Source organism: Argiope bruennichi, chromosome 6 (genome assembly GCF_947563725.1).
Source record: "Argiope bruennichi chromosome 6, qqArgBrue1.1, whole genome shotgun sequence".
Taxonomy (NCBI): Eukaryota; Metazoa; Arthropoda; class Arachnida; order Araneae; family Araneidae; genus Argiope; species Argiope bruennichi.
In genome coordinates, this window is record NC_079156.1 from 135,564,000 (window position 1) to 135,591,105 (window position 27,106).

Here is a 27,106-nt window from a genome sequence, read left to right on the forward strand (position 1 = left end):
CCTTACCGAAACTAATATCGCGTTATATTAGCACTCTGTTTCAAACTATACAAAGGACATATTGGTTCTTCTTGTGTACAGCCGACCACACTTCCACCACGGAACGTTGCAGTATCGGCAGGATTTGTTGGGGCCGACGCTATATTGCGACTACTTTCGCGATTAAGTCGTAATCAGATGATATCAGAATGATACCACAGCTCAGGGGTGGTGAACCTTTATGAATCAACATGCCATTTTTTCTAAAGAAATATTTAATGAATTACAGACGTGTCGTCAAAATTTTGATTTGTGATTATTGAAAAGATAATAAAACTAAATGCTAGCAAGTCAAAACTCTTTATTTACTACGAAAAAATACATTTTGCACTGTATAGTAGTAGATGTTTTGGATATACGCATAATTCAAATTAAACTAACATTAGTGTGACTTCTGTTGTTACAGATTATATAACAAATAACTCATATCAGGATTGCAGGATTTTGCTTTTATCAGAATGCATGCTGAATCGGAGTCATCTGCCAAACGGTTTCTAAGCGAGTCTTTAATGCTATTTATCTCTAAAAATAATGACTCGCAGACATAGGTAGATGAAAATATGGTTAAAATAGCATGAGACAGCTTCTTCAAACAGTTAAATATGTCTGTAATTGAATTCCATGTTTCCAAACTTTCGTTCCTGGCATTTTTACTTATTTTGCTTGTTAATCTCTGTTTCAATCCATTCCAACTTTTTCCTTGTTTCAATAAAGCTTTGAATCCATATTGAACTAGACTGGAAATCAATCAGTTGCATTTCAAATTATTCACTTTCCAACCAATCGAATTGTTTATCAAATAAAGACACATGCAAGTCGTTTTGATCGGTGGCGTGCCATCAATGGCACGCGTGCCATTGGTTCGCCATCCCTGCCATAGCTAGTATCTCCTTCTTTAAATTTCCGCGCCGCGTCAACGGAAGATCATCACTTTTAATGTGCATCAGGCCCCGATAAATAACGGGTCTTTGGTTGCTTCCGAGCTGGGAGTTTTAAATCTCAATGCCGAGGATTTGCTATAAAAGTACAGTAATCTAACTAAGCGACGATGGAATTTTTGAAAAAATAAGCCATATGCTTTCGAAGAATGTATTACTTTCGATTTTTCTATCCTTTTAACGACAAAACATGCAAATTTCAGTGCTGCCTGAAATGTAATTGCTACCCGTCTAATCGAAACTTAGTAAATTAAACGTCATAAATTTGACCTTTATCTCACTACAAATTTTTCCAGAAAAAAAAATACGCGCAAAAATAATTTTGCTAAGAAAACTCTTTATCTATCTGTATCATGTAATTGCCATCGAACTGCACTTCGATATTACTATGCATTAACATACTCTATAATGCAATAAAATGTTTACATAACGATTTTACAGCCTGTTTTATAGTTTTGCTTTGAAAGATATTTTTAAATGAATCGAAGTCGGATTTCAATGCTGCAACTTACATTTTGGTTATTGTTCTTAACAAAGCTTTGATTTATTTTTGGTGTGATTATGTTTCTAAAGCATTTTATGTCATATTTTTGTTTACTAAGCAGTAAAGTTTTATTACTAAATATATACAATTGAGTACATCATTAACTTGTGGTTAAATGCGTGTTTCAACGGTTCTGTCTGAGACGGTTTCCTGGCTTGCATTGTATTGACGCAAGAACCAAACATTCATTCCACTTTATTTTACTTGGTTAAATTGATTATTTCGAAATAATACTATAATACTCAAACCATTTCAAAAACCATAGTGTTTACCGAAAAGTCATAAAAGTTGAGTAACTGAACTTATTCGATCAACGGTCTCGTGTATTTCCTTTTTATTTGTTATGGATTCCACACAGATATTAACGTTGCGGAGATATTTCTAAACCTTTAACTATCAAATACTCAAATCGATCGACCCATCTTTTTCCATGTTCTGCTCGGAGTGTCACATACATTGAATATCTCTACTTAATATGTATTGGAAGACACGAAGTTTTGTATTTTCCATACCAGTTTTGGATATTTTTCATTTTACAATTGGATACAAAGGAAAAATTCAGAAATAGGAAATGGTCTGAAACAGAAGATGAATCAAAACCTTGAGTTTGATTCTTTTTTTGACAATTAAAATACTTTCCATTTCTTAAACTAAAAACACAGTTTTTTTTAAATACATTAAACTTTATTTAGTAATAAATGGAAATATCTAATACTTATTTTCGTTTAAACTTGGGGGACTATTCAATTATTCACATAAATTCTTCACAGTTTTGCTAGCTTGTAGCGTGGAGTTACATTTAAAAAAAACTATTGCTATAAAAGTGTGTTTAAAATGAGCTTTTGAAATTTGAAAAATGCATTAAAACGAAAAGAAGAATTGCAGGAAAATAAAATTGTAAAATTGAAAATTTAATTTTTTAAATTATTTCAAAAATGTTTTTTCTATAGTAATAGACTCAGCAGTAAATGCTGAAAAATATTTAAATCTTGCGTAATTTTAAATTAATTAAAAATGAAAAGAAATTAATTTAAAATTTCTTAAAGAGCTCCTACTATCCAAGTTGTAATGACATGTTAAATTTGATACTCTTGATCAAATAATCTGCATTGGGTGTCATCGGAAAATGTATTCAGGTTAAATAATTGAAACAAAATATTTTCAGGATTTCCAGGGGTTTTCAAAAACATCGACTACTTTAATAATATCTTACAGTGTAGGACAGCACTTTTAGAGTAGCTGTTTTGCGTTTATTCGAATTAGAACAGATAGAAAAGTACTTGTAGGCATTTTTTCAAAATAATACAGATATCGACTTGAAAGTTTTTCACCTGGTATTTGCTTCTATGTAGCATGTGCTTACTGTAAATTCGAATGATACTTTTCGAAGAAAAAAATATTTTACAACAATTTTATCGGCTTAAGTTAGCTATCCAAAACTGGGATATTACCGGATAAGGGTTAAAGGAAAGGAAAGATTTAGCATCGCATTTTCGCACTGAAATAAAATTCTATTGATCTGAGAAAAAAAGAGTAAATTAAAAAGTTGCAGATTTTTATGGCCTAAGAAATAAGCTATAAAGCGTCATTTTAATCACAATTAGATTTAAACTAAGTGTGTGTTTGAAAGCAAATCCATTTCTTTTTCTTTCTTTTTTTTAATTTGAACAAAATTTTTGAAATTCACTTAAGTGCATATAATGTAGAAGAAATAGAATGGTAAAATCTAGAAGAGATAGACTATATAGACCTTTTATATACAATATTATATAGATGAGATAGACTGATAAAAATTTCAGATCATATCTGAATTTCCTTTTTTTTTTTCCTTTTTGAAAACTTCAACTTCGTCGGAAAAAAAACCTGGACCATTAAAAAAAATGCCTCTAAATACTTTTCTATTACTTTAGAAACTGAGAAAAGAGAAGAAAGTTATTGTACAATTTCAAATAACGTGTTATTATTAATCTTCAAACAAATAAAGGAAAAATTACATCTGAAACTGCAAAAATATTGTTTTGTGGAGATTGTTCCTCAAAAAAAAAAAAAAAAAAAAAAAAAAAAAAACATTGCAAAAAAACGGAACTTTCCAACATAACTGCCTATGGAAAATGAATTCACGTTTGATAATTGGGACAAAATATTAACTTCAAATTTAAGTTTCCTCACTATTTTTAATTGAGCTTTATAGCACCAGTTGAAAGTGTAGAATAATTATTTTAGAAAACAGTTGTTTTTCTTTCCTTGGATTCTAACTTAAAAATTTATTTATAAGCATTTTTCACAACCTGTTTTCGTTCGTTTTTCAAAAAACAATGATCGATCTGAAATGTTTACTTTTTACTTTTTTTCTATGCGACACATACTTTATATATAATCTCAAAAATCTCATTACTATTAATAAAAAAAAGTTTTAATAATTTTCCAAATTCAGGCTTTTTTATATTTCTCTTGAGCTATCTTTATGTTCGATGCACATTTTATAATATCTATATCTTTTTATTAAAAAAAAAATTCCTCTTTGATTTAAAGCCTTTTATTTATACTCGAAAAACCAATGTTTCAGTTTTAAACCCTCTCCTCCGCTCCATTATCTTATAAACCAGTAACAATTGTAGAGGCTTATTTTGAAGAGATAATCCAACAACTTAAGCAACGAAGTTGATATTATGTATTTTTTTCCCCATATTTTGGATACTTTTCACGACCTTTCAACTGGATTAGCAGTACAATCTGATTAATGAGCAACGTTTTCAGCCTAGCGAAATCAATTTGCAATATTGGCTTGAGATTCCAACAAAGTTTTTTGTTTTTTTGAAAGCTTAGATTAGTAAAGTGTTGGAGTGCAAGCAACCATTTATAATGTATTTTTGGTCATAAACTTTCACGGGAAATAAAAATTTTCAAAATCGGTACAGTGGTTATAACTGGAAAATTCTGTCAATGTTTTTTTTCCTTTAAAAAAGATACAGTGAATTATTATTTTTGAAATTGCTGTAAAATGGAGGGTGATAGAAAGTAACGCATCAATGATGACGTATCTGGAAGTCGTGAGCTTTCATTGGAGAAATTGGATCAGTGGTAAATGGCTGAACGATTGTTTCAATAGTTTTCCTTGATATTTTAACCATATAGATTAAAAGAAAACATTAACCTTTTGCCTTGTTATTTTAAATATGTAGATTTTTAAAAAAACAATAAATTAATTTTCTTTGTTAATTTAAATATATAGATTTTTTTTAAAAATCAACTTTATTCTTTTATTTAAAATACATAAATTAAAAAAAAAACAGACAATCAGCTTTTTTAATGACAGATGTGATGCGTACTGTTCATAAACGCAACTGCAGTGATGATGCTCAGTATAGAAATATGCTCACTGAAAAGTAAAAAATTAGCTTTTTGGATAAGATTGGAAAAATGAGTATGAAAATTGTGATAAATGAAATAAAGTAACTAAAGCGTGTAATAGATTAATTACTTTACATTTTAATTGAGAGCTCTAATCCAATAATAATTTATAAATAAGTGTAGAAAAAAGCTTTTTAACTGAATATGCAGAACGCAAAATGTTATTTATATAGCTAAAATCATTCTCTGCATAAAGAACTTCTAAAATGACATTCTGAGCTTTTGTTTTCTTTGGTTCTTCTACTTTACAGCTCTTTGAACTGGGTCCTTCAAACAGTATCACCATTTATATGATAACATAGAGCCAAGCGGGATGAAACAGAACAGTTAACGGCGCGTCGATGCCTACTCAATGAAATAACCTTAAAATAAATATAACCGAAAAGCGGAAATAATATTTTTAAAAGTAACATATAGGCACTTTGAGTTCAATAATATTGTTACAAACGTGTCATTTTGCTTCGCAGCACGATTGGTGTCATCATAGGAAAGACCGTATTACAGTCATCTGTATTCGATACTGTCGGATACCGAGCCAGTGATCCCAGAGCTTGGCGACTTTGACGACAAAATGGATTATGCTCGAAACTTCGAGAATTTTGTCGATCCGTCCATTAGGAACCGAGATACGCCTGATTGGTTTAAAAGATTCTAGTCCCACCTGCCGGGAAATATAAAAGGCCGGCACTCTCAAACTATGGTGTGTTGTCGAGAGTCGTCGTCGTGAATTGTAGTCGGAGTCGCCGACAAGTAACGAGTTTTCGAGAGGATAGCGAAAAAATAGCGGAGTGCCAAAGTTGCGTGCAGCGAGTGCTAAACTGCTATGTGCCGAATTCTGTTATCTACTGTGGAAGCAGCGTCGTATCTTTTGTATAGTAGCCTAGTTGTGAGAAGTAGTTAGTCGGCAGCTTAAACGAGAAGAGACAGTGAGAACTTCGGCCGTCTGGAGAGACCGTAAAGCGAAGCTCCGAGGATCACTCTCCTGCTGGATTCTATCTGGCCGCTTCGTGTGCTGTGGATGATTACTACTTATGAGCTACTGTTTGCGGTAATGTGCAACTGTGTGCTGTCCTGTGTTCGCCTGCTAAATTATTTGTCGTCTGCGTATTCGTCTTCTTTGTGTTCGTCTCTTCATGTAAATGATTGCCGTTGTGTTCTACTGAGGCCTGCTGATTGTGTTTTCACACCATACACCCACTATCTAAACGAACCCGGCGGTGGAAAAATCCATAACAATACTGAAGCAAAAAATAATAAACAATGATGCACATAGCAATTCTCAAAATGAAAAAAAAAAACATTTCTTACGAATTTTAAAGCTCAGAGCATGAAGATGATATAAAAAATTGGTAATTGGATATCTTTTTAAGTAATACGGAAATAGTTGATTCCTCGAAATTCATGTGAAAAAAGAAGAACGGGAATAAGTAAATGTATATAACTTACAAATTACAACTATTTGTAAATTATATATTATGTATCATATATGATTTTTATAAAAGGATGTATTAAAATATATAAATCACATATTGAATGTATAAGAATAGTATAACAATAGATGTATTTGTATGAAATGACTGAAAAAATAAGTATAAGAAATAGAGTTTTCAGATAAAATTATTTTAAATCTTTCTAATGTCGAGTAAAGTTTTAATTCATACACAATGTATTTCTTAAAACTTTGATATCTCATAAGTGCTTAACTTCTGCTATACATATATATGGAGAAGTGACCTTTGAAATCTAAAAATGTCCTATCACTTTATTAATGAAAAAATAAATTACTTTTATTCAGAAGAGAATTTTGAATTCATGAGAAAATCCATGTACCTCGCATACCATAATTTTTGTTCAAGTAAACTTTCCATGAAATGTGAGGCAAAAAGAAAAAAAAATGCCATTTGCTCTTTCCCTGGAGGGAACTAAGTTATCACATAAATGACTGCTACTTCTTCATAGTGAAATAGAAGTGAAGAAAGAACGGAGATGACCCCCCCCCCAATATGCCATATAACTAATTCCCCATTCTGAGAGGTTTCCTATACCGGAAATTCCAAGTGAATTTTTCATTGATCCAGAAGACTATCAAGAATCAATCTTATGTCATGTTCTAACGTCTTCTGTATCTAGTGATGAATATAATGATGAGGCTGTACTTATTCCACGAATTCTGCCTCAAGAACAGAATTCGAAACCTATCCATGATTAAGATGAAATTACTTGCATTTAACTATGGTAGATCTCTAAGAATACCAATTTCGATAAGTGTCCCCAACAAGATAAACAAGAATTTCTTAATGTTTTTCGTTTGTACAATGAATTTTTTAAGAAATATGAAATCAAAGATTATAAGATATTAATAGTGAGCATATTATTTGCATACAAGAAACCTTCTTGCGCTACTTCTCTAAAACTGCATTTCCAGCAGCACCATATGGACTTTTTACTCGAGAAACGTAGTCCAGTTAGCGGTGAGCAATGTAAGTGTTTTGGCCAGTATATTGCAAAACTAGAAGGAAGATACTAAGGAAAGTAACAAGTTAAGGAAGCTAACTATAAAGTTGACGGACTACTATTATATACTTTTCGATCACGACTCAGATAAAATACATTCCAAAAGTCGCATAACACAGTAAACACTCATATGCATTTGTCAGCATATCATTTCAAGTAAAAAACATATAGATACATAGTAATGGGAGCTAATTTTTGATTTCCATTGTCATATCCCTGTTCAGTAATCCAAAATTAGTAAACAACTATTGCAATCTCAGCAAACATTCGTCAAAATTTGTTGTTTTGTATTATAAATATGCATCAAAATTTCATTATTCGAATTAATTAATTCCAATATAAAATCTTCATTACTAGAAGTATTCCTATCAATAGCCATTATTATCTAAGCATTGCTGATAAAATCATCAGATGGAATTCCAAATATCGCTAAGCATATTGCTTAGTATTTGAATGCCTTTTCTTTCAATAGCTACTCTTAAGTCACGATCATAGTCCTTAGCTATAAATATAGTATTTCAAATGTCCAAAAAGTCTAAATCCAGTGACCATATGTGTGACTCTTCAGTACAAGAAAATATTTCGCCTAAATTCCATAAGATAAGGCCATCGTTTTGCTTTGATATAATTGGTATATATTTATTCATCTGAGTTGAGAAATTCTTATATTTACTTCGAAAATAACTATTTACCCCGTCCTTATAATTTTTGGGCATCCTGTGTTGTAAACTACAAAACCATTTAGTATAAATGTATTTCAATGTAAAGTGTTCTTGATTTACAATAAAGGCTAGAAAAACCTGTTTGAATTCAGTGCATTTGCTGTTTTTTTTTATTATTTTATTGATTGCATAAAATTTACACAGATCCTTTTTGTTTTCTAGATATGGTCCCTGCTCGTTTCATTTTAACCTTTTTAATATTTTGGGGAATGACACTGATTTTCGGCCATCGAGTCTGCCTGCACGTGGCCATGGTGGCGATGGTCAACAGCAGCGCAGAGGTGGATTTGCTGCAACTGAGGAACGGGCCTCAAGAAAACAGCAACTTCTGCCCCGTACCAGAATCGAGTGTCAACGTCACACTAAATTACAAACAGGTACATTCAAATATTCTTGCTTCAGCAACAAATCTCGAGTACAAAAGTGCTTTTTCTTACAAATCTCGAGTACAGAAGTGTTTAATTATTAAATAGTGTTTAAAATACTTAATATATGTTTAACATGTTAAGAACCAAGAATATATCTTGGCGTTCTTTCCATTTAATTTGGTTCCATAAATCCATTTTTCCGCTATTATTCCATTACATTATTTCATTATTATTCTATTACATTATTCCATTATTATTTTATAAATTCCATTATTCTATTCCATAAATAAGTTGAGAGACGGATATCTGTACAGGATTGTGATAAGATTAAGGGTTATTCTTTTATGGCCACCAAATTATTTAAAATTGATTAATTGAAATATAATTTTTTTAAACTTAAATGCTAGTTAACAAAAGGCTGTAGAAGCCAGAAAGAAAAGTATAATGATAACTTCTGGTGACTCGCATGGTACATAACATATTAAATAGCTGTAAACAATACATTTTCATATGCCAGTGTGTATGGGGTAAGAAATTTGTAATGCCTATAAAATTGCATGAGTAACAGTTCCTTTGCAATGCAATCAAATTTCCGATCCTCAAAAGTGGACACTTGGAGTATCTTCTTTATGGAATGGATATCTTCTTTAATTTGTAAGAAAATAAATGGAAGGTGTTTAAACATCAGAGATATAGAGGCTAGTTGTAAATCTGTTAGCCCTTTTACAACTACGTTCTTGTTTCTCAACTAAATGCATTTTGTTAAATGTCGGTAAAAAAAATTCCATTCTTTGGCACTTTATTCATCTCTGCGGTCTTAGCTGAGGAAAAAGAAATGTTTATAGTAGAAGTAATATATATGACAAAAGTAATTTACCACTTTCCCTCTCTAATCATCCTTTTCGCCGTTAGCTTATAAATATCATAGATCTCTGTAAACATGCATTTCGATAAGCACCACAGATCATATATACAGAACAACTTACAGACACATGATAATACCTTAAACTAGACTCTCTTAATGAATGATGCCATGCTGTATTATTAATAAGATCAGTTTATATTCATGATTGGATCCATACTTGTGCAAAAAATTTATTTCATGCATTTTGATTCTTAGGGTAGCTATCCATGGACTCCGTACACCCAAGGTGTGATTCTTGCGTCATACTTCTACGGTTATGTGGTGGCTCAGATAATCGGAGGTCAGATCAGCGACTTCGTTGGGGCCGCCAGACTCTTCGGGGGTGCGACGCTACTCTCCTCAATCCTCTCCTGCTTCACGCCCATGATATCTACTTTGGACGCCACCTATACTATCGCCCTAAGGACCATATTAGGTTTTATACATGTGAGTCATTTTTTACTTTCTCGTATACCATGAGTACAAAAAAAATTAAAATACTTTTTAAAATATATCACAAAATTTTAATGAATATTCACTTGTTATACCTACATGAGTCCAGGACAATTCATCTTTAGAATTGGTTGAAAAGGAGGCATTGAGATTGGTTCTGCACTGTCATATTCCGAAGTGATTTCAATTATAAATTCATTTTTTTCACACACGTATTTCAGTCATGGGCAAAAAAAAGGGCAATTATTTCGATAATCAGTGTGCACGTACTTCAAAAGTTATCATGTGATTCACTGAAATAAATAGTAAACTTTCAGTTTGAAAATATATTATTTTTCATTCTCTTGATAATATAGACTCGGATTTGCAATTTTTTATTCACTTAAATTTGACATGAAAGCGTCACTTTGTCCTTTCTTTTTCCAAGATGCATATCTTAGAGACAGAATTTTAAGAGCAGACATCATCTATGAATTGGAACAAATCATTAGCGAATGTTGTTCTAAAACGAAATATATACAGCTCAATTGACGCCAACAATTCCTCCTAAAATAATCTTATAACAAAATAAATTAGTTATCGTAATACTGCGTCAAAAAGTGGTGGGTGTGGAGTTTTTGTAGAATTAAATATTGCAGTTAATACCTTTTACTGTATTTAATTTTTATTTATATCGAAATGATTGTTGTGATTGCTATTTACTATTTTAATGCTAACCTACTTACTTGACACAAAATTATTGTTTAGTATCATATGGTACAAAACAATAATCACAGGACTGCATACTAAGGTACAATGCTATAGGAGCACAATACAAACGCTTCAGACTACTCCATTGCACGATTTTACAGCTGCACTTAAGTCGACGCTTCACTAATTAATGAAACCGAAAAATATTATTAAAAATTCTCTGGATAAAAATTACTAAAAACTCTATTCACTCTATAAAATGGAAGTGTAAAAGAAACAAAGAAATAGGCATCAAACAAAATTTAATCAGGGGTGAAAATGGGCTTCATTATTGCTGGATGTGTAATCTCTATAATGTAGCTATGGAAATTGACGACGATATTTTTGGAAATTTTTATCTCCCAAAATTGGTTTTTACATCACCTTAAAAAGAAATCCTTTTAATTATACTAATTTCATGTTTATACAAGGTTCCTTTTAATTTCATTAAATTTATTAATGTAATACACGAATCGCAACAATTAGTTTTGAATGGTGTTATGAAATTTAAATTCATTCATCAAAATATTAAATCGTGTGTTTTTGCCAATGTTAGGATTTAAAGAAAAAAACGCTTTCTGCTATAATTCCGAAGTAGGATTTTCACTTCCATTTTTATTTCGTAATATAATACTTTTTAAATATATGCTTTACAATTTATTGTCACTTATTCTATTAAATTCACGTTTTGCAATCTAATTAAATAGCAAAGTGAAATTTTTGAAACATATATACATTCCACATTAATATTTAAATGCTTTCAAAGTCAATCATCTGGGCGATGAGCTGCTCGCGAAAGACGGCTAATATCATATAATATTATATTGCAATATTGTAGAATAATGTTTAATACCATGAAGTATGTTGTACTGTTTGCGCATCTATGAAAACAAAATGTACGAATGTGTTTAGACTTCAAACATTTTTTTTTCTTTTCTATTCACCAGGGTATGCACTACCCCAGTGCTTATACACTGATCGCTCGTTGGGCACCTTTGCAAGAGCGGAGCACCCACCTGTCTTCGTGCGTAATAGGAACTCACTTCGGCGTGGTGATGTCTATGCCTCTCACAGGGTACCTCTGCGAACATGGTTTCGGAGGTGGATGGCCCTCGGCGTTTTACCTGTTGGGTAAGAGATTTCTTTTATTTATTTGTAGATTGCTTATATTCTTTAATTATCAAATGATAAATAAAGATTGAAGAAATTAGAATTTATAAGGAGCAATTATCGATAAAAAAGGATCTTATTTCGTATCATTTATTAAACAATAGCCATTTCTACAGGGTGTTCAGAAACGTCATTTACAAATTTTTGGAGATAGGACAGATATATAGAAACAAGTTTTTTTTGCAATAGAAAAAGCTAATTTATGTGAGTTTATTTGGCGATTTTAGTACTAATTAATGTCTACTTATTGGCGATTTTTTGGTGCTTTTTACGACTCTAATTGTGGTAACTAAGTCGACTTCGGGACTCTGAAGGAGAGCGCCTCAGACTGGCAGTTTTGAAAGAAGTGGACAATTCTTCACTTTCGCGGTTTCAAACTACTTTTTGTCATTGCCTCTGCGAGCATAAAAAAAATATAAAGTCTATAACACGGGCTTAAGAAAATATAAATTTATGAATGCCCAAGATTTAATGTTTGTAGTAACAAACATTACAAGTCACACGCTGCATGATAATAGCAAGCAGGAAGAAAGTGTCATTAACAAGCATTTGATGTTTTAAAATCAGTGCCAATGGATTTGCCGTCTGAAATATTACAAGTTTTGCTCATTAAATCGTGTTATTCCTGCGTATGAATTGTTATCATAAAGTAAATTTTTATTCCTCTAAATATTGTTGTATACTTCTAGTGTTCCCTTTTTTCTTTTATATTTATTTAATTTATTAATAAAAAGCCCCTACTTCCTTTGTAACGATTCCATATTCGATTACAAAAATATATGTTCAGAAATATATATGTTCGAATACAAAAATATATGTTTCTGTTTGCCTGACTTCTTCTCGAAGTGTATAAACGACCTTGAAAGATATAGTGTATAAAAACCCATTGTTCGCAATGCATAATATATAATCATTTTTATTCATCATATTTTTGTCCTATTTATATATATATATATATTCATTTTTTCTCCTGTGTTCACCTTTTGCGACTACATTTGGTCATATTTGATATTTACCCCCAAATGCTTTATTAAGAAAACAAATATAGAAGAAGATAATTCTTAAATTCATTTTTATTTAATCTTATCAAACAGAAAAGAGAACTTTTAAATAATTATCTATTGCGTATTAACAGTTTAATTGCTAGGAAAGCCAATGTTGTAATAGATGCAATCTTCAATAACAATCTCAAAAAGCAGGTTAATTAAAGTTATTAGCATATAACAGTACAAGCAAATAGTAATACTATTTGTTTTGACAATCTTTCTTACAAACAATCCCCGATTCAATCTCTTCAAATATAAAAGACATAACAATTAAAAATTGTCCTACATTTGAAAGCAATTTAATAATGATCTATTTTGAACAGGATGTGCTGGTTTTGTGTGGTTCCTTCTTTGGGTATTTCTTGTGTTTGAATCTCCTGTAAAGCATCCTAGGATAAATGCTAAAGAACTGGACTATATTCAGAAAAACACAGAAATAATTTCTAAAGAGAAAAAGGTAACTTTTTTTGCAATTTTAACGACCATTTTTAACTAAACTATTCTCAAAGAATGAATAAAATTACTAAACGTATTAAATGGGCTGCAGTGAAATATTTTTTAAACTAAGAAGCATTCATAGTAAAGAACTATACCATCATTTGAAAACTTTATTAACAGAAGTGCAGGTGTATTTAAGGAACTTATAAAAAAAGCATCCTTTTCGTAAGTCTATCAAATCATTTCCTTTTAGAAGCAAGTTGAAATTTTTTATTAATCTGATCAAAGTTTAACCTGATATTATTACCTGAAGGCATTTAGTTTCTCGAAGGAAAAATGATTGAATCAATTGGAGAGCGACAGGATTTCACTCTGTGCGTACTCACCTGCGTCAAAGTAAACATTTAGAATTTGGAATGTAAAACTTCATAATGGAAATTCGACGCAATAAACAATATTGATTTATAGTTTCGCAACAGATTAATAACGTGTCTCTCTTGGATAGATCTTTTGGCAGGTGATGAAAAATTCAAGAGTTTATAAATTCCGATTTCAATTTTCAATCATTCAAAAAAAATTGATAATAAATTGTATTGAAAAAAAATGAAATGCCTGAAATGTTAGCAAACTTATCGAATTTTCAAATGTCCAGGAAAATTATTATGTCAACATATTTTAAATGTTCTTAAAAATTAAACAATTTTATTGTCATTACAATCACTTGTATATTTAAGAATTAAATTCATTTTTTTCATAAATGAATCATTTTTTTTATCATTTTCATAAATTATTTTTCAAGTTTGGTGATTTTTTACGGACCTCGGAAACGGAGAGTATCGTTATATTTCGAGAGTCATTGGCGGTATTTAAACTATTTTTGCCAAATCTCCAATAAACAAAATCTTAAAAAAAAGCGCCAACCGTTTGACGTTTTTTTTACGGTCCTCGGAAACGGAAAAGTACCTTTAATTGTTATAAGCTGATGAGATAGCAGATGTTTTTATCTATTTTAAAATGGTATACCCGAATTTCATCCAGAGAAACAAATGTCTTTTCTAAAGTTTTTGAAAGAAGCCAGCTTATAAATCATTGAATTTAGTAGTGATAAGATAAATCCACCGTTTCTCAGAGCACAGTGACTCATTTTGTTTTCAGAATGCCTCCGTTCCTTGGCTACAGGTGGCTTGCTCAGCTCCCGTTTGGGCCGTCACCGTTGCAAAGTTCTGCGGTGCTTGGAGTTTCATGTGCTTCCAGTCTAAGCTGCCGGCTTACCTGGACGACGTTCTGCACATGCCTATTCAAAAGGTAAATTTCGAAACCACGCCAATCCTATTTTATAGTTCTACTCATTTTTTGTTCATTCTTTATAATAGCATAAATTATGTAATTTATGCTTAAGTAACATATCTCTTGTGTGCAGCGCTGATTTAATATTGGCACCGATTGTTATCATATAAGAAGAAAAGGGAAATGAAATCGCATCATTTCGAAAGATAAATTGTAGTTAGTGGTTAGAATATCTACTAAGTGACAACTACGTAAATTGATTCCACTGAAAGCTTTATTTAGATTAGTTTTGTTGAATCAAGTCTCCCAATTAAAAGCGGGGCCGCTCTGGCCAGGTAGTAAGATCTCGGCTTCGGAACAGAAGGATTTCAGGTTCGGGAACCGATTCCACCGAAGAACCATCGCTTAAGAGTGTCTGGTGCTCGCCAAATCCTGGGGGCAAAACGTCCTCCCGTTGGTGTGGTGAGGAAGCTTATAAAAGAGGGGTGCCAACTCAGGTCGTCTTCTGGTCGCTGTTCAAAATTACGAGGTCACTTAAAGAAGAATCCTGGTATTGATTTAAAATGGGGTGTTAATATATCTTAACTACACCCGTTGGAACCAACCATTTGATTACGCTCTTCGTCATTTCAAAACCTAGATAAACGCTTTAGACAATATTTGAACAGGCATTTCCACACTCGCCTATTTACCTATCTTCATGTAATATCAACAAGACTTTTACATAAATATTTTTTTTTACTTTGATTAAATGGAATTTTATCATTCAATAGATTTTATTAAATTACAGATTGCATGAACATGATGACAAACTTATTTTTTAAACATTTAGCATACTTTCTGAAGAAAACTTCACAGAAAAATGAATTATTTCATTCTCGAAAAGTTTGAAACAATGAATTTTAACAAAATCTTGACTTTGAACTTTTTGACGGTGATAACATTACATTCGAAAATGAAGATCAAATGTTGTAAGAAAGTTTTTAAAAAAATGCTAGCATTAAACGTGGTTTATAGTTAAAACAGTTTTCATGATTAAAACAGTAAATGTAAGCTTTTAAATCATCTGTTTTGTATACTCAATAATTATTCGCAATTTATTATGTAACAAACTAATTTTTATTATAAATATAGAAAATTAAAAATAATCGTTTATTTTATTTCAGAATGGATTTGTAAATGCCTTGTTATTCGGAGCTTTGTGTATATCTATCATCATTTCAGGGAAATTATCTGATTGTATTAGGAGAAAGTATCGTTTTACAATCACAACGATCAGAAAATCGTTCGAAACAATTGGTAGGCATTTTTTTTATGTCAATACTTGAAGATTTTCAGTGGTATTCATCAATACATATATCATGTTAAACATAAATACTAATACGATAAATATATCTTTGAAAAAATCAAGGATTATAAACATGATAATTAAGCTAGGTCTCTATTTTTGAATATACTGCATTTTCTTAAACATTCATTTATAATTAAGTTTAATTTTCAATAAAATTTAAATTATTATCTGAAAGAAACAATTAAAATTTTAATTAAATTTAAAGAATTCGTCTATATTTGGTCATTAGCGATGCATTATCCTATTAGTCCTGTTGCTGCCACAAATATAATTGAAAGATGAAGTGTCATTTCTCTTATAGCACACATATATCGTGCAACAATTTATGTCCGGTACCATGGCCTGGTGGTAGTGGTTCTCCGTGATCTTGGCGTCAAGTCTTGGTTCGGACATGGTTGTTCTTTACCCTGTGTTCTGTCTGTGAAGTGTGTGGAAGAGCCCCTCCCCCTGTAAAAAGGGGTTGTGCAAGCGAGTGTGTGAAGCCGTGCTCCAAATTGTCAGCAAATTGGACAAATATTAAAGCATCCCAGAAAACAGCAAGATAGGGTCAAGGAGGGAACAAGTGCCTCATCTACAGGCGAAAAGGTCGTAGGAACGCGTTTTGAGTGTCCTCTTTATATGAGCTAGAAGTCAGACTTCTGCCCTCGGGTGCTCAGGGCCTTTACCTTCAGAAGCTACTGCACAAACTCGGCTTAAATCACTGACTTCATCAGCGGGCTTGTCTAAGTACCTTAAGTAACACCAACAATATTTTATGATATAAAACAATATTCGTAATATTGTTTAATATTCAATATTTTATGATATAAAACAATATTCGTAATATTGTTTAATATTGAATAATATTATATAATATCGTGCAATATTGTGCTACAGGCTGCGCTACCTGGGTTGTAGAACCCAGATGGTAGCAAAAGGAAAAAGCATTTCTTTTAGAAAAATCTGATAATAATAATTTTTATCGATAATCGATTAATGTTAATAATGATAACTTTAACCATTTTTGATCCTATCATTCCGATACGTGTATTTGTAACTCTTCAGATCCTATAATATGGTTAAATGTCAGATTGGTTTTATTACTGATTTAATGCATTATTCGGAAAGGTGCTTTTTGGAGTAAATTGAAAAGAATATTTTGTACTAATAATGAAGTTTATTCAATTATAAAAGCACTATTTTATCTGATAATGATTTGAAATCTTTTGAAAAAAATCACTTCTCATATCAGTGGCCATAAAATATCCCCGACTTATCAATAAAAATAGTATTTAAAGTGTTGTAAATGGCCCTTTCTGGATATAAAATGCTTTCAGCCAATCTTGCAAAGAACGATATAATGCCAAGTCAAGACTGTATGGATGGGAGGGTAAGACATTTCCGTTAAGCATAAACAATGTTGGTAGGTCCTCCAAGTCACATGTTATCTAGAATATAACCTAGTGGAAGAAGATTCCTTTACGAATGACCGAATCTAGTCGATGACTTACTTCAAACTATCGATATAACTGATATATTTAACCAAATTAATTTCTTGATTAGTAGGCAGTAATTCGCTATAGTATAATGACCTTTCAGCCCCTTCAGCAACAGAATACAGCTTTCTGGGAAGGAGTGCTATACTTTGGAGCAGTTGATGGCGGATCATTCGAATAACTCTAATACTGTTTTCGCTCAGCATTAGTATATATGGTTCTTTTCTAAATAAAGATTTAACCATTATAGTCTCAAACAATTAGCCTTACCTTTTATTTCATGGGAAAAATGAAGCTGTTTGGTTACCTGCACAAGAAATATGCTTGATGTAAACATTGGAAGTGAACGTGGCACATAAAATCACGCTAAATAAAATAATTCCATATCTAAATACTTGTCCGGTTGTTTTAAAATTTTCAGATTAATAAGTCAAAGATTCAAGGATCATTTTTCATTCAAAATTAGAAAATTTATATATTTTTTTTATTTTCCTTAAATTTTCAGGGTACCGAGTCCCCTTAATGACTTCATTTGTTTGTTATCAACCATGAACGGCCTACTAGAACATTACCATTCATAAACATGAAATTCGCTCTGTCTTAATTTCACAAAACACTTGTGCACTTCTCGTTCACTTATTTCAGTAAACAGCACGTTTCTATTTCACTGCTTGAAAAGCATTTTTACTTTTATGACAGTGAAAAAGAAGTAAATACCAAAAATTTACCTCTATGTTTATAGTACTGTTGGTAAATCGCCAAAAATACTGATGAAAGCTCTATCTTTCTTTAAGAAAAATATTTAATTGCAAAATTGATTACAGCATTTCGGAATCTCTATAGTGATCAGAACGATGTATTGGAAACTGGCGGAAATTTTCCAAACACAACAGTTCGAATGGTTGTAATTGCCCATTTTGAAATGTGGCCAATTCCAGATTCAGAAAGAAATAAGTGCCATTTAGAGTTCTAGTTATTCCTAAATAGAAATTATTATCTAAAACTCCTTTTGAGATTTCATTGATGGCAACTTGGTTATTTTTCAGCACTTCTCGGCCCAGCTCTGTGCATGGCCGCTATTCCTCTCGTCAGGTGCAACGCCAATGCCGTGGTTGCTCTTCTTACATCTGCGATGGCTCTCTTCGGGCTGTGTGGCGGTGGAGATGTGTCTGTCATCGTCGACATGACTCCTGATTTTGCAGGTGAGATCCACACCGTCTTACTCAATCGTCACTCTTCGGATCAGGACCAATTTCCCGCTGAACGAACTGTTTTAAGAACTCTTATTTTATTACAAAAATAGTATAAATAGTACTATTTCAAGGAAACGATATTTCTAGTAAATAATACTACTAAAAACTTTATATCAGTTCTGCAATATAGGTCTAAGTGGGAAATTCTCCACAAAGGAAACTGGAATATTGCTTCGATTATTCCTGTTTTATTGCTTACTAGCCGCCTTTGGCGACCAGCCGGTTTGCCAATCTTAATGTTCGTTAAAATTTTAATAATTAAATATTTTATGCAATTCCTACTTTAATAGCTTCTTCACCAAAATACTTTAAAACTTCAAATTTTGATTGTCATATAATTCATTCATAATATTATAAAGGCCATCAGTCATAACGTCATATGTATCTCTCTAATTTTCTGTTAGCACCCGTAGAATTTATGCTTTAAATTAAAGTTGAAAGAATTAATCTTCAATTAATATAATAATATTTTTTACTGAAACAAAGCATTTTTTTATAATCTGATTACTGAAAATAGAGTCACTCAGCGTTTAAACTTTATGGGCACTAAAGAATATCTTTTTTAATTTATTTAATATCTCAAGAATTTGTCAACAAAATTTTCTTAGATACATTATGAGCAGATCGATTCATTAACAATGTTTAATTTTAAATGCATCAAACACTAAGAAAATAAAACGAATCGTTTAAAATAAACGGTTGAAAACAGGTTTTTAAAAAACTACTTAAAAAACGATGTACTTAAAACTATAAGCATATACAAAAAATATATAACTAACATAAATACATTTTAATTACAAAAGCATGCAACTAACCTAAAAATAATTTAAATCAAGAATCCTTCGTTGATAATATTGTCAAAAACCAGAAGACAATGCGCATGCATGAATTTTCAACGCCAGTTACGGTAAAGCAAATGCGTGAATTTTTCTACGCCAGTTGGGGTAACGCTATGCGGATTAGAAATTTTTAATTTCCTTCATTCTGTTTTATTTTAATTCAAAAGTACTTCAGAATGAATCTGAAAGATCGATTCATTAACAATGTTTAATTTTAAATGCATCAAACATTAAGAAAATAAACAGAATCGTTTGAAATATTCTGCCGAAAAATGTTAACCCTAGCCTCATTACTGTTGGGAGAAAGAAAAATTGAAACCTTACTCATTTGGCGGTGGGGAAAATGGAAGATTTTTTTGGCGGGAAAGTTAGTTTTTAATAAATAATTAAAATTCTAATTAAAAATTCGAAAAAAGGAACCACAGGTGCACATTCCCAACCTCCAAGGTATACATGTACCAAATTTGGTAGCTGTAGGTCAAATGGTCTGGCCTGTAGAGCGCCAACACACACACACATTGAACTTTATTATAAGTATAGATATAGATTTCCCGATTATCGATTCGCTCTATTTATTATTTCGATAGAAACTGTTATTCATAAAGTTATCTATTGGAATTTATATTCAAAAATAATTTTTCACTAAATGCGATTAAACGAAATGTTTCAGATTGGTATCCTTAAAATATTCTTGAAAAATCCAAAAATGTCTTTTCCACTAATGTATTGTCATTTTAACTTTTGATTTTTTTTAATTTCGCAATTTTCATGTTTTCTTATAATAACTATTGTCTGTACTATCATAGGGAAATAACCTTTTTTTCATAAAATTCAAGAATTCTCATTATTTATAACGTTAAATCAGCATTTATAGCAACATATAAGAACACTATGCAATTAAAAAAATTAATTTGAATTTTATCTATGCAATGATGCGTTTGATCATCGTTTTTTGCTTTTTCTCTGCTTTTAAAAGCGTGTAATTACTTTTTATTCCATGCATGTTACACGACAAACAAATCCATATACTAAATAATTTAATTGACAAGATGGTAACAGACTAGTCAATAAGCACAATAACTAACTAGCCTGAGGATTTTCCCTTCAACTTCCTCGCATATGAACACAACATAGGGGATTTGTGCTTCACGATGCAATGAAGTCCAGAATTTAGCACACTTTTACATTATTGGTGAAAAGACCAGATCCAAATTTCATTTATCTACGTTTTTGCATTTTCGAGTTATCGCAATAAAATATCGTGTTCACAAATATATAGAACCCCATGCAACTAGCTCTTTGCCGAACTGGTTCAGGTGTACGATGCAGATCTGCAACCGCATTTTTCCGAAATAAACAATCTGTTTTCGAATTATTAAGATATTAACTGCACTTTAAAAAAATTTAACAACTGAATAAAAAAGATATTTGTTAACAGTTCACAGTTTCGAAGTTTCCAAAATACCTTTTTGTGCAGCCTTAAATAGTGAAAATGAATAATATTGATCCATGTGATAAATATCGATTCCTGAATTATGACTGAGTAATTAAATACAATTCATCTCATAGACATATTTTACTTATTCATTATAAGAGTATTAAAGCCTAATTATTTTTCATAGGCAAAATCTTTGGAATATCGAATGCAATTGCTAGCATTCCTGGAATTCTTGCGCCTGTTTTAGCAGGGTACCTCCTGGAAGGAAATGTAAGTTTTTTCTCTTTGTTTTTAAATATTTAAAAAAATTATGAAGATAAATTAAATATTGTTTTTTAGTTGATAGAAGAATTATACTTTTTTTTTTGGCTAACTGGCAGCTTTAGAAAAATTTATCAAATACATTTTTGAAATCTTTGGGAATTTATCGATTGCTTAAACTGTGATTTTGCAGGGTAAAAACAAAGATCACAACAAAGTTCTGCAGTTGCATACACCAAATTAGATTTACTGAAATTATCTGCTCGTTTGAATAGTTGACAATCACGACGAATTCGCTTTCATAATAAGTTAATGGAAATAATTAAAAACAATTTCTACAAATAATATTATTCATTCAATTCGAGACTTTAACTCATAAGCCTTAGTCTATCATTTCTGTCTAAATCTCCTTTGCGTGAAGAAATAACTGAAAAGATAGTATATATATGTTGAGGAGGTCTAATAGTAATAGTAAATATGTTGCCTTTTTCTAAAAAATTAAAAAGGGCAATCAAAGTATACGGAATAAAAAATATATTATTCAGAACCGCTTATCTGGTGGATCCTTTGCAACTGCCTATAAGCAATTATCATCTCAAAGCCAGCCCTTAGTTAAGTATCTATTTGTTCAAGTATTTATTTGACTACGCGTATAGTGTAAACATAAAAAAATATATTACTAATTGATTAATTTTTTATGTCCAATTTTGAAATAATGCTATTTCAAAATTGCTGTTATAAATATGAAGCATGTCTTGATGCCAAGAAGTCTCTCCTCTCTCCAGATTTTTCACATCACACGTAGAAAGATGTATACTTCTAAAGAATTTTAAGTAATTTATGTCTACCGTTGATCTTGAGTGGAATGATGTCTCAAACTGCTTTTATGAAGTCTCGGAACCAAAACTTTGTCATCAAGCCACCCTGTCCCCAGATTTAAGTCAACAGTTAGAAGAACAAATGTCAGTAAATGAAGCTTACGCATCGTTCACGAAAAGAGCTTTATCATATCGGACTTCTGATTATAAAAAAAAGAGAGAAAAAATTTCGTTTGAGCTGGTTTAAAAGCTTGGTTAAAAATAGAAAGGTTGTTTGTTTAATCCCCGTAGAAAACAGATTTTGGATTTTCTCGCCTATCTTTAAATTACTGATTTAATTATTTTCCTGATTTCCTGAAATCACATCTTTTGGAGGGGAAGGATTTGCTGTCCTGGTCGAGTACAGCCTTCTCTCTAAGCGTTTGGTTTGAAGATTTACTTTTCCAATCTATATCACAAACCAATATATTTTATTTTGTTATTCTTGGCTCAACAACAAACATGTTATGTGAATGGATCGCTTATATAAAACTAAGAAGATACTGAAAACTGAACATTCGGTGTTGCAAATTTCACAATATGATTCCTCTTCTTTATTTTGATTTTATAAATTAAAATTATTTTTCATATAAAAATGTTGCTAAACAATATCTGAAAATCGCCAATTCCAAAATAATTCAGAAAACTACTCTTTCATTTCAAATTTTATTTGCATTAATAACGTATATCAGCATATTTATAAGGATATCCCACTGCATTTTGAATAAAACTGTAAAATTAGAAAGAGGTTTTCATAAAAATATTTATAGTTTTTAATTAAAAATTTTTAGACTTCATCAAGTTTTCTTCTTTTCAGGTAGGTGATGTGCAGCAGTGGTTATACATTTTTTACATCTCAGTGGGCATGTACCTGTTCGGAGCAGCGTTTTTTCTTTTGTTCGGTTCTGCCGAAGTTCAACCCTGGGGAAGATATTGCGGAGGAAAGACCAGGACACTCTCGGTGAAGGAGGCCAATCTCATATTTACGGTGCCCGTGATTCTTGGAGTGGACAACAACGATCTGAAAAAGGATACTTCTACTGTTGAAATGACCAGACTTTGAACGAGCATTTTTTGACAAAATATAGTGTAGCTGAAAGCGTTGTCTGAGTTTTTGCTGTTAAATGAGATCTCAGTATGTATGAAGTCGGTGAAAAAAAAAATCTTAAAATCCATTGTAACTCGATAATAATCCGAACTTCAGAAATTGTATTTCGTTGGTAGAAGCACTGGTACTTCAATTATATGGAAATATCATTCAAGAAATGGCTCACTTGCTTCAATTACATTATAACCCTCTTTGTTTCCATAACACGAATGCACATAAACAATTTTTTGAAGTTGGTCCGAGCACCACTTTTTAATTCTCACAATGAGCTCGTTGGAACTTCAGAACTGTTTAACACATATATTAGTTGCTTAAATAGTAGAAATCCAATGATGATAGGTCCGAACTGTTTAGGAGCTGTGACACCAGAGTTCGCCAAAGTTGCCAAAATTTCAAAACTGTCATGTATTCAGTATACAATCTTGATATTCATTCTGATCTTTTTGTTCGTCAGATAACTTCAGTTCGTCTTAAGAAAGAACAATCTTAGTCTTTGTGATAGTTGTACCATGTTCGAGAAAATCTGCGAATATCACAACACTTTGATTCTAGAAGAATATCGTGATCAGTTTGTTGTATGGCTTGGCTTGGCAGTTCTCGATTTCTTTTGGCAAAAGGGGAAGTCAGATGTTACTTAATTAGAAGTAGGATAAAAAAGCCCTGAATATAACCGTTTTTAGGACCTGCCTAGAAGAATTCAATCAATGTTCTTTGGCCATTTTTAAGTTCCACGATGGCTTATCGATAACAGCCCGAAGTCAAAATCAGCTATAGGAAAGGAAGTAAATAACTAATGCTTCTACAAACAGAATTTTCTTTCTTTAGTACTATAATTACCGAGCTATTATGGATTATGGGTTGCTTTTTTAAACCTATCTTTGTATAAAACATAGCGTTCAATGCAAATTGTCCACAAAGAGAAGGGTGTATTCTATAATGAATCAGTTCTATTTCTGTTTCTGACCATATTTTTTCTTCGCAGAACAAACTGTCCTGAATATGAATTAAATACTGTTGTTGTTGTTTCTTTAAAGATAAGAAGTAAAATTGCAAGACTTCGTATAACAGTAACATGGAGTTTCTATTATTTTTTATTCGAGATGGGTTCAAATGTTAAATAACAAGTTTATCTAAAATATTAAATGAATAGAAAACAATTGACTAAAATATGATTTTTGTTACGAACAGTCTTCAAACTTACTTGTATTAATTGTATAAGACTTTTTTTTCTAAAATTAGTTGAAAGACTTTTTTTTAAATTCTCATTTTGCTTACTTGTTCAACATTTATAATTATGTTGCTCTGTATATTAAGTAAAAACATAATATGGCAACAAATATAAACATATTTCAAATTTAAATGGCAAAAGCTGTTTATATTCAATGGTACAATAGTTGATTATAAAATGATTATTTCGGGAAATAAAATAATGATTTTAATTTTTAATGAATTTTGAATGATGATGTTGTCCGATTGCTTAGCTACATCCATTTGAAACTTCTTTCAAGATTCAATGAAAACAACTTCCTTTTTATTGAAACTTGAAAGGAACTTGTTTTCATTGAAGCTGTTTCATTTCATTTCTCTCTATTTGTATAATTGAAAAGAGATACAAATAAAGTAAAAAACATTAAAAAAAGCTCAGAAACATCTGTAGCAGAGACATGGCAAAATAAAATGCTTTATCATCTTATCTTTGATGACGACGATTTAAGATTTTTAGAATAATTCATGTTTTTACTTTTTAGATTTTAATGTCATTTAGATTCTATAATCTTTTGTAAATATTTATTGGAATATTTTTTCATATAGAAATGAGCAGTGATCATGAATTTTATTAATATTTTCATTATTTTTGTTGTTATATTTTTTTAATAAAACATTTTATTATACTGTTTCCATTTTTTTTTTTTTTTTTTTTTTTTTTTTGTTATTGAAGAATTAGTTTAAAATAGTTGTTCTATCTTAAATAATTTTTCGTCGCTGAAAGAGACCAGCAAAAAGAAAAAAGACAAACTCCATGAGATATTCAATCTGAAAAATATGAATAAGTAAAGTCTTTGTAAGTTTCCATTCTGAATGTTACTTTGAAACTAATCATACAGCCTGAGTAAAAACTTTAAGGCCAGTAAAAAATTTTGAGAAAATGGAAACATATAAACTGAGGAGTTAAAATACCATTTGATTGATAATTATTAAGCTTAAATAAAAGTAAAAAAAGTAGAAAAATTTATTTGCAAATATTTTATTATTAGAAAATATTACAGAACACACAGATGAATATTTGAGCCTGAGTAAAAACTTTAAGGCCAACATAGAAAATAACATATAAGAAAAAAATTACAAATTCTTAGAAGGTTGTGTAGGAGCCATTTTTTCGAATTACTTCAAATACTCTTGTTTTCATGGATGAAACGAGTTTTTGACAAAGGGTGGGGTCGGATTCATACCATTCTTCTTCGATAGTAGATTTCAGCTCTGATGTTGATGTAAAATGTCTCCCATTTGCATAAACTCTTCTTGCTAATTCACCCCAAAGGTTCTCTATTGGGTTAAGGTCAGGTGAACTAGCTGGCCATTTCACAGTTTCAACATTGTTGACTTGGAACCAATTTTTTGTGTTATTACTCGAATGGATCGATGCATTGTCTTGCTGATATTTTCAATTTTCTCCAGCAAAACATTCCACATTTGGCAAAAGATGATTTGTTAAAACATTTTGGTAACCTTGTGAATTCATTCTGCCTGAAACGAATGCAATTGAGCCCACACAATTGTAAGAAAAACGGCCCCAAGGTCATGACAGACCCTCCACCTAATTGGCGCTTGGAGAATATTTCTTTTTTATTTCTTATATCATGCCAGAAGAAATTAAAGCCATCTGGTCCATCCAAATTCCATTTTTTTTCGTCAGAAAACATAATTTCTATCCATTGGTTGTCCCAGGTCATGACTTTCTGGCCAAAGTTCAAACGCTCTAATTTGTGTCTCTGCAGTAACTGAGGCTTAGTCAATTTTGCTGTATAAGTGAACCTTCCAGACATTCTAATTGTGTTATAAATCGTTTTTTGACAAACTTTTAAACCTGCCGTCGGAATCAGTTTCCTGGTTGAGTACTTTCCAGTAGATGTAAGTTGGCAAACTCTTCTTTCATCACGCGAGGACAAAGCTTTAGGTCTTCCCCCAGTATTCTTTTTACCGTAATTGTCTTTCAATTTAAAAAAAAATTGTTGACTACAGTCTTTGATCTTCCTATCTTTATCACAATAGCACGACTACTCATTCCTGTTGTAGACAAAGCTTCGATCTGTCCACTTTCACGATCAGTTAACTTCTTACCCTTCGCCATCTTCACAAAGATCACCAATACTTCGAAGAAACGTATGACAAGTATGAAAATTGCAGCGTTGTCACAAGCTAGTAGTTGCAATGGTAATTACACGATTATATTATATTTATTTTTAAAAAATGACTGGTGGCCTTAAAGATTTTACTCAGGCAGAAATACTAACTTTTTAAATAACCACATTTTTTCATAATTATGTATTTACAAATTATGTTTATGGCATTTATTTCTTATCAATGAACTTTAATAATTAATATTATTTGAATAACTTTTATTTCATTTAACATTTTCTCAAAAATGTTTACTGGCCTTAAAGTTTTTACTCAGGCTGTATGTGAAATAACTAATTTTATTCAATTGTATGTCTTATCTAGCCGAATGTTTGTTAAATATTTACATCCAACCTGAAGTGTATTATTATACTCCAGGTAACTTCCGCTTCCATTCGCTTCAATACAAATCAAGAATTAGAATACAATTAAATAGGATATTTTAGAACAAAAACTTAGCTTGAAATTTGATCCAATCCCTGAAAAATTCGGACATTTATAAAAACAATATGGCACCTACTCAACAGAAACCGTTCAGCTATCTGATATTTGAGCTTCGAGCAAT

The 27,106-nt window shown here is 31.2% G+C and overlaps 1 protein-coding gene and 1 long non-coding RNA gene across 3 annotated transcripts in view; one reads left to right on the plus strand and one right to left on the minus strand.

Moving 5' to 3' along the window:
* Positions 1-24,511, plus strand: part of LOC129972844 (sialin-like) — a 38,756-nt gene extending 14,245 nt beyond the window's left edge. Inside the window, exons 2-10 of one of the 2 annotated variants that reach the window (XM_056087137.1) lie at positions 8,331-8,545; positions 9,657-9,887; positions 11,570-11,753; positions 13,162-13,295; positions 14,432-14,581; positions 15,730-15,862; positions 18,436-18,591; positions 21,104-21,189; positions 22,855-24,511. In XM_056087137.1, the coding sequence (XP_055943112.1) occupies positions 8,333-8,545; positions 9,657-9,887; positions 11,570-11,753; positions 13,162-13,295; positions 14,432-14,581; positions 15,730-15,862; positions 18,436-18,591; positions 21,104-21,189; positions 22,855-23,100 (1,533 nt within the window). In that variant the 5' untranslated portion in view covers positions 8,331-8,332 and the 3' untranslated portion in view covers positions 23,101-24,511. The remainder of the gene's footprint in view (positions 1-8,330; positions 8,546-9,656; positions 9,888-11,569; positions 11,754-13,161; positions 13,296-14,431; positions 14,582-15,729; positions 15,863-18,435; positions 18,592-21,103; positions 21,190-22,854) is intronic. The other variant, XM_056087138.1, reaches the window with a different exon arrangement.
* Positions 4,810-27,106, minus strand: part of LOC129972846 (uncharacterized) — a 32,660-nt gene continuing 10,363 nt past the window's right edge. Inside the window, exons 2-3 of the long non-coding RNA XR_008784908.1 lie at positions 11,639-11,746; positions 4,810-4,900 (exon numbers count right to left, since the gene is read on the minus strand). This is a non-coding gene — a long non-coding RNA (uncharacterized LOC129972846). The remainder of the gene's footprint in view (positions 4,901-11,638; positions 11,747-27,106) is intronic.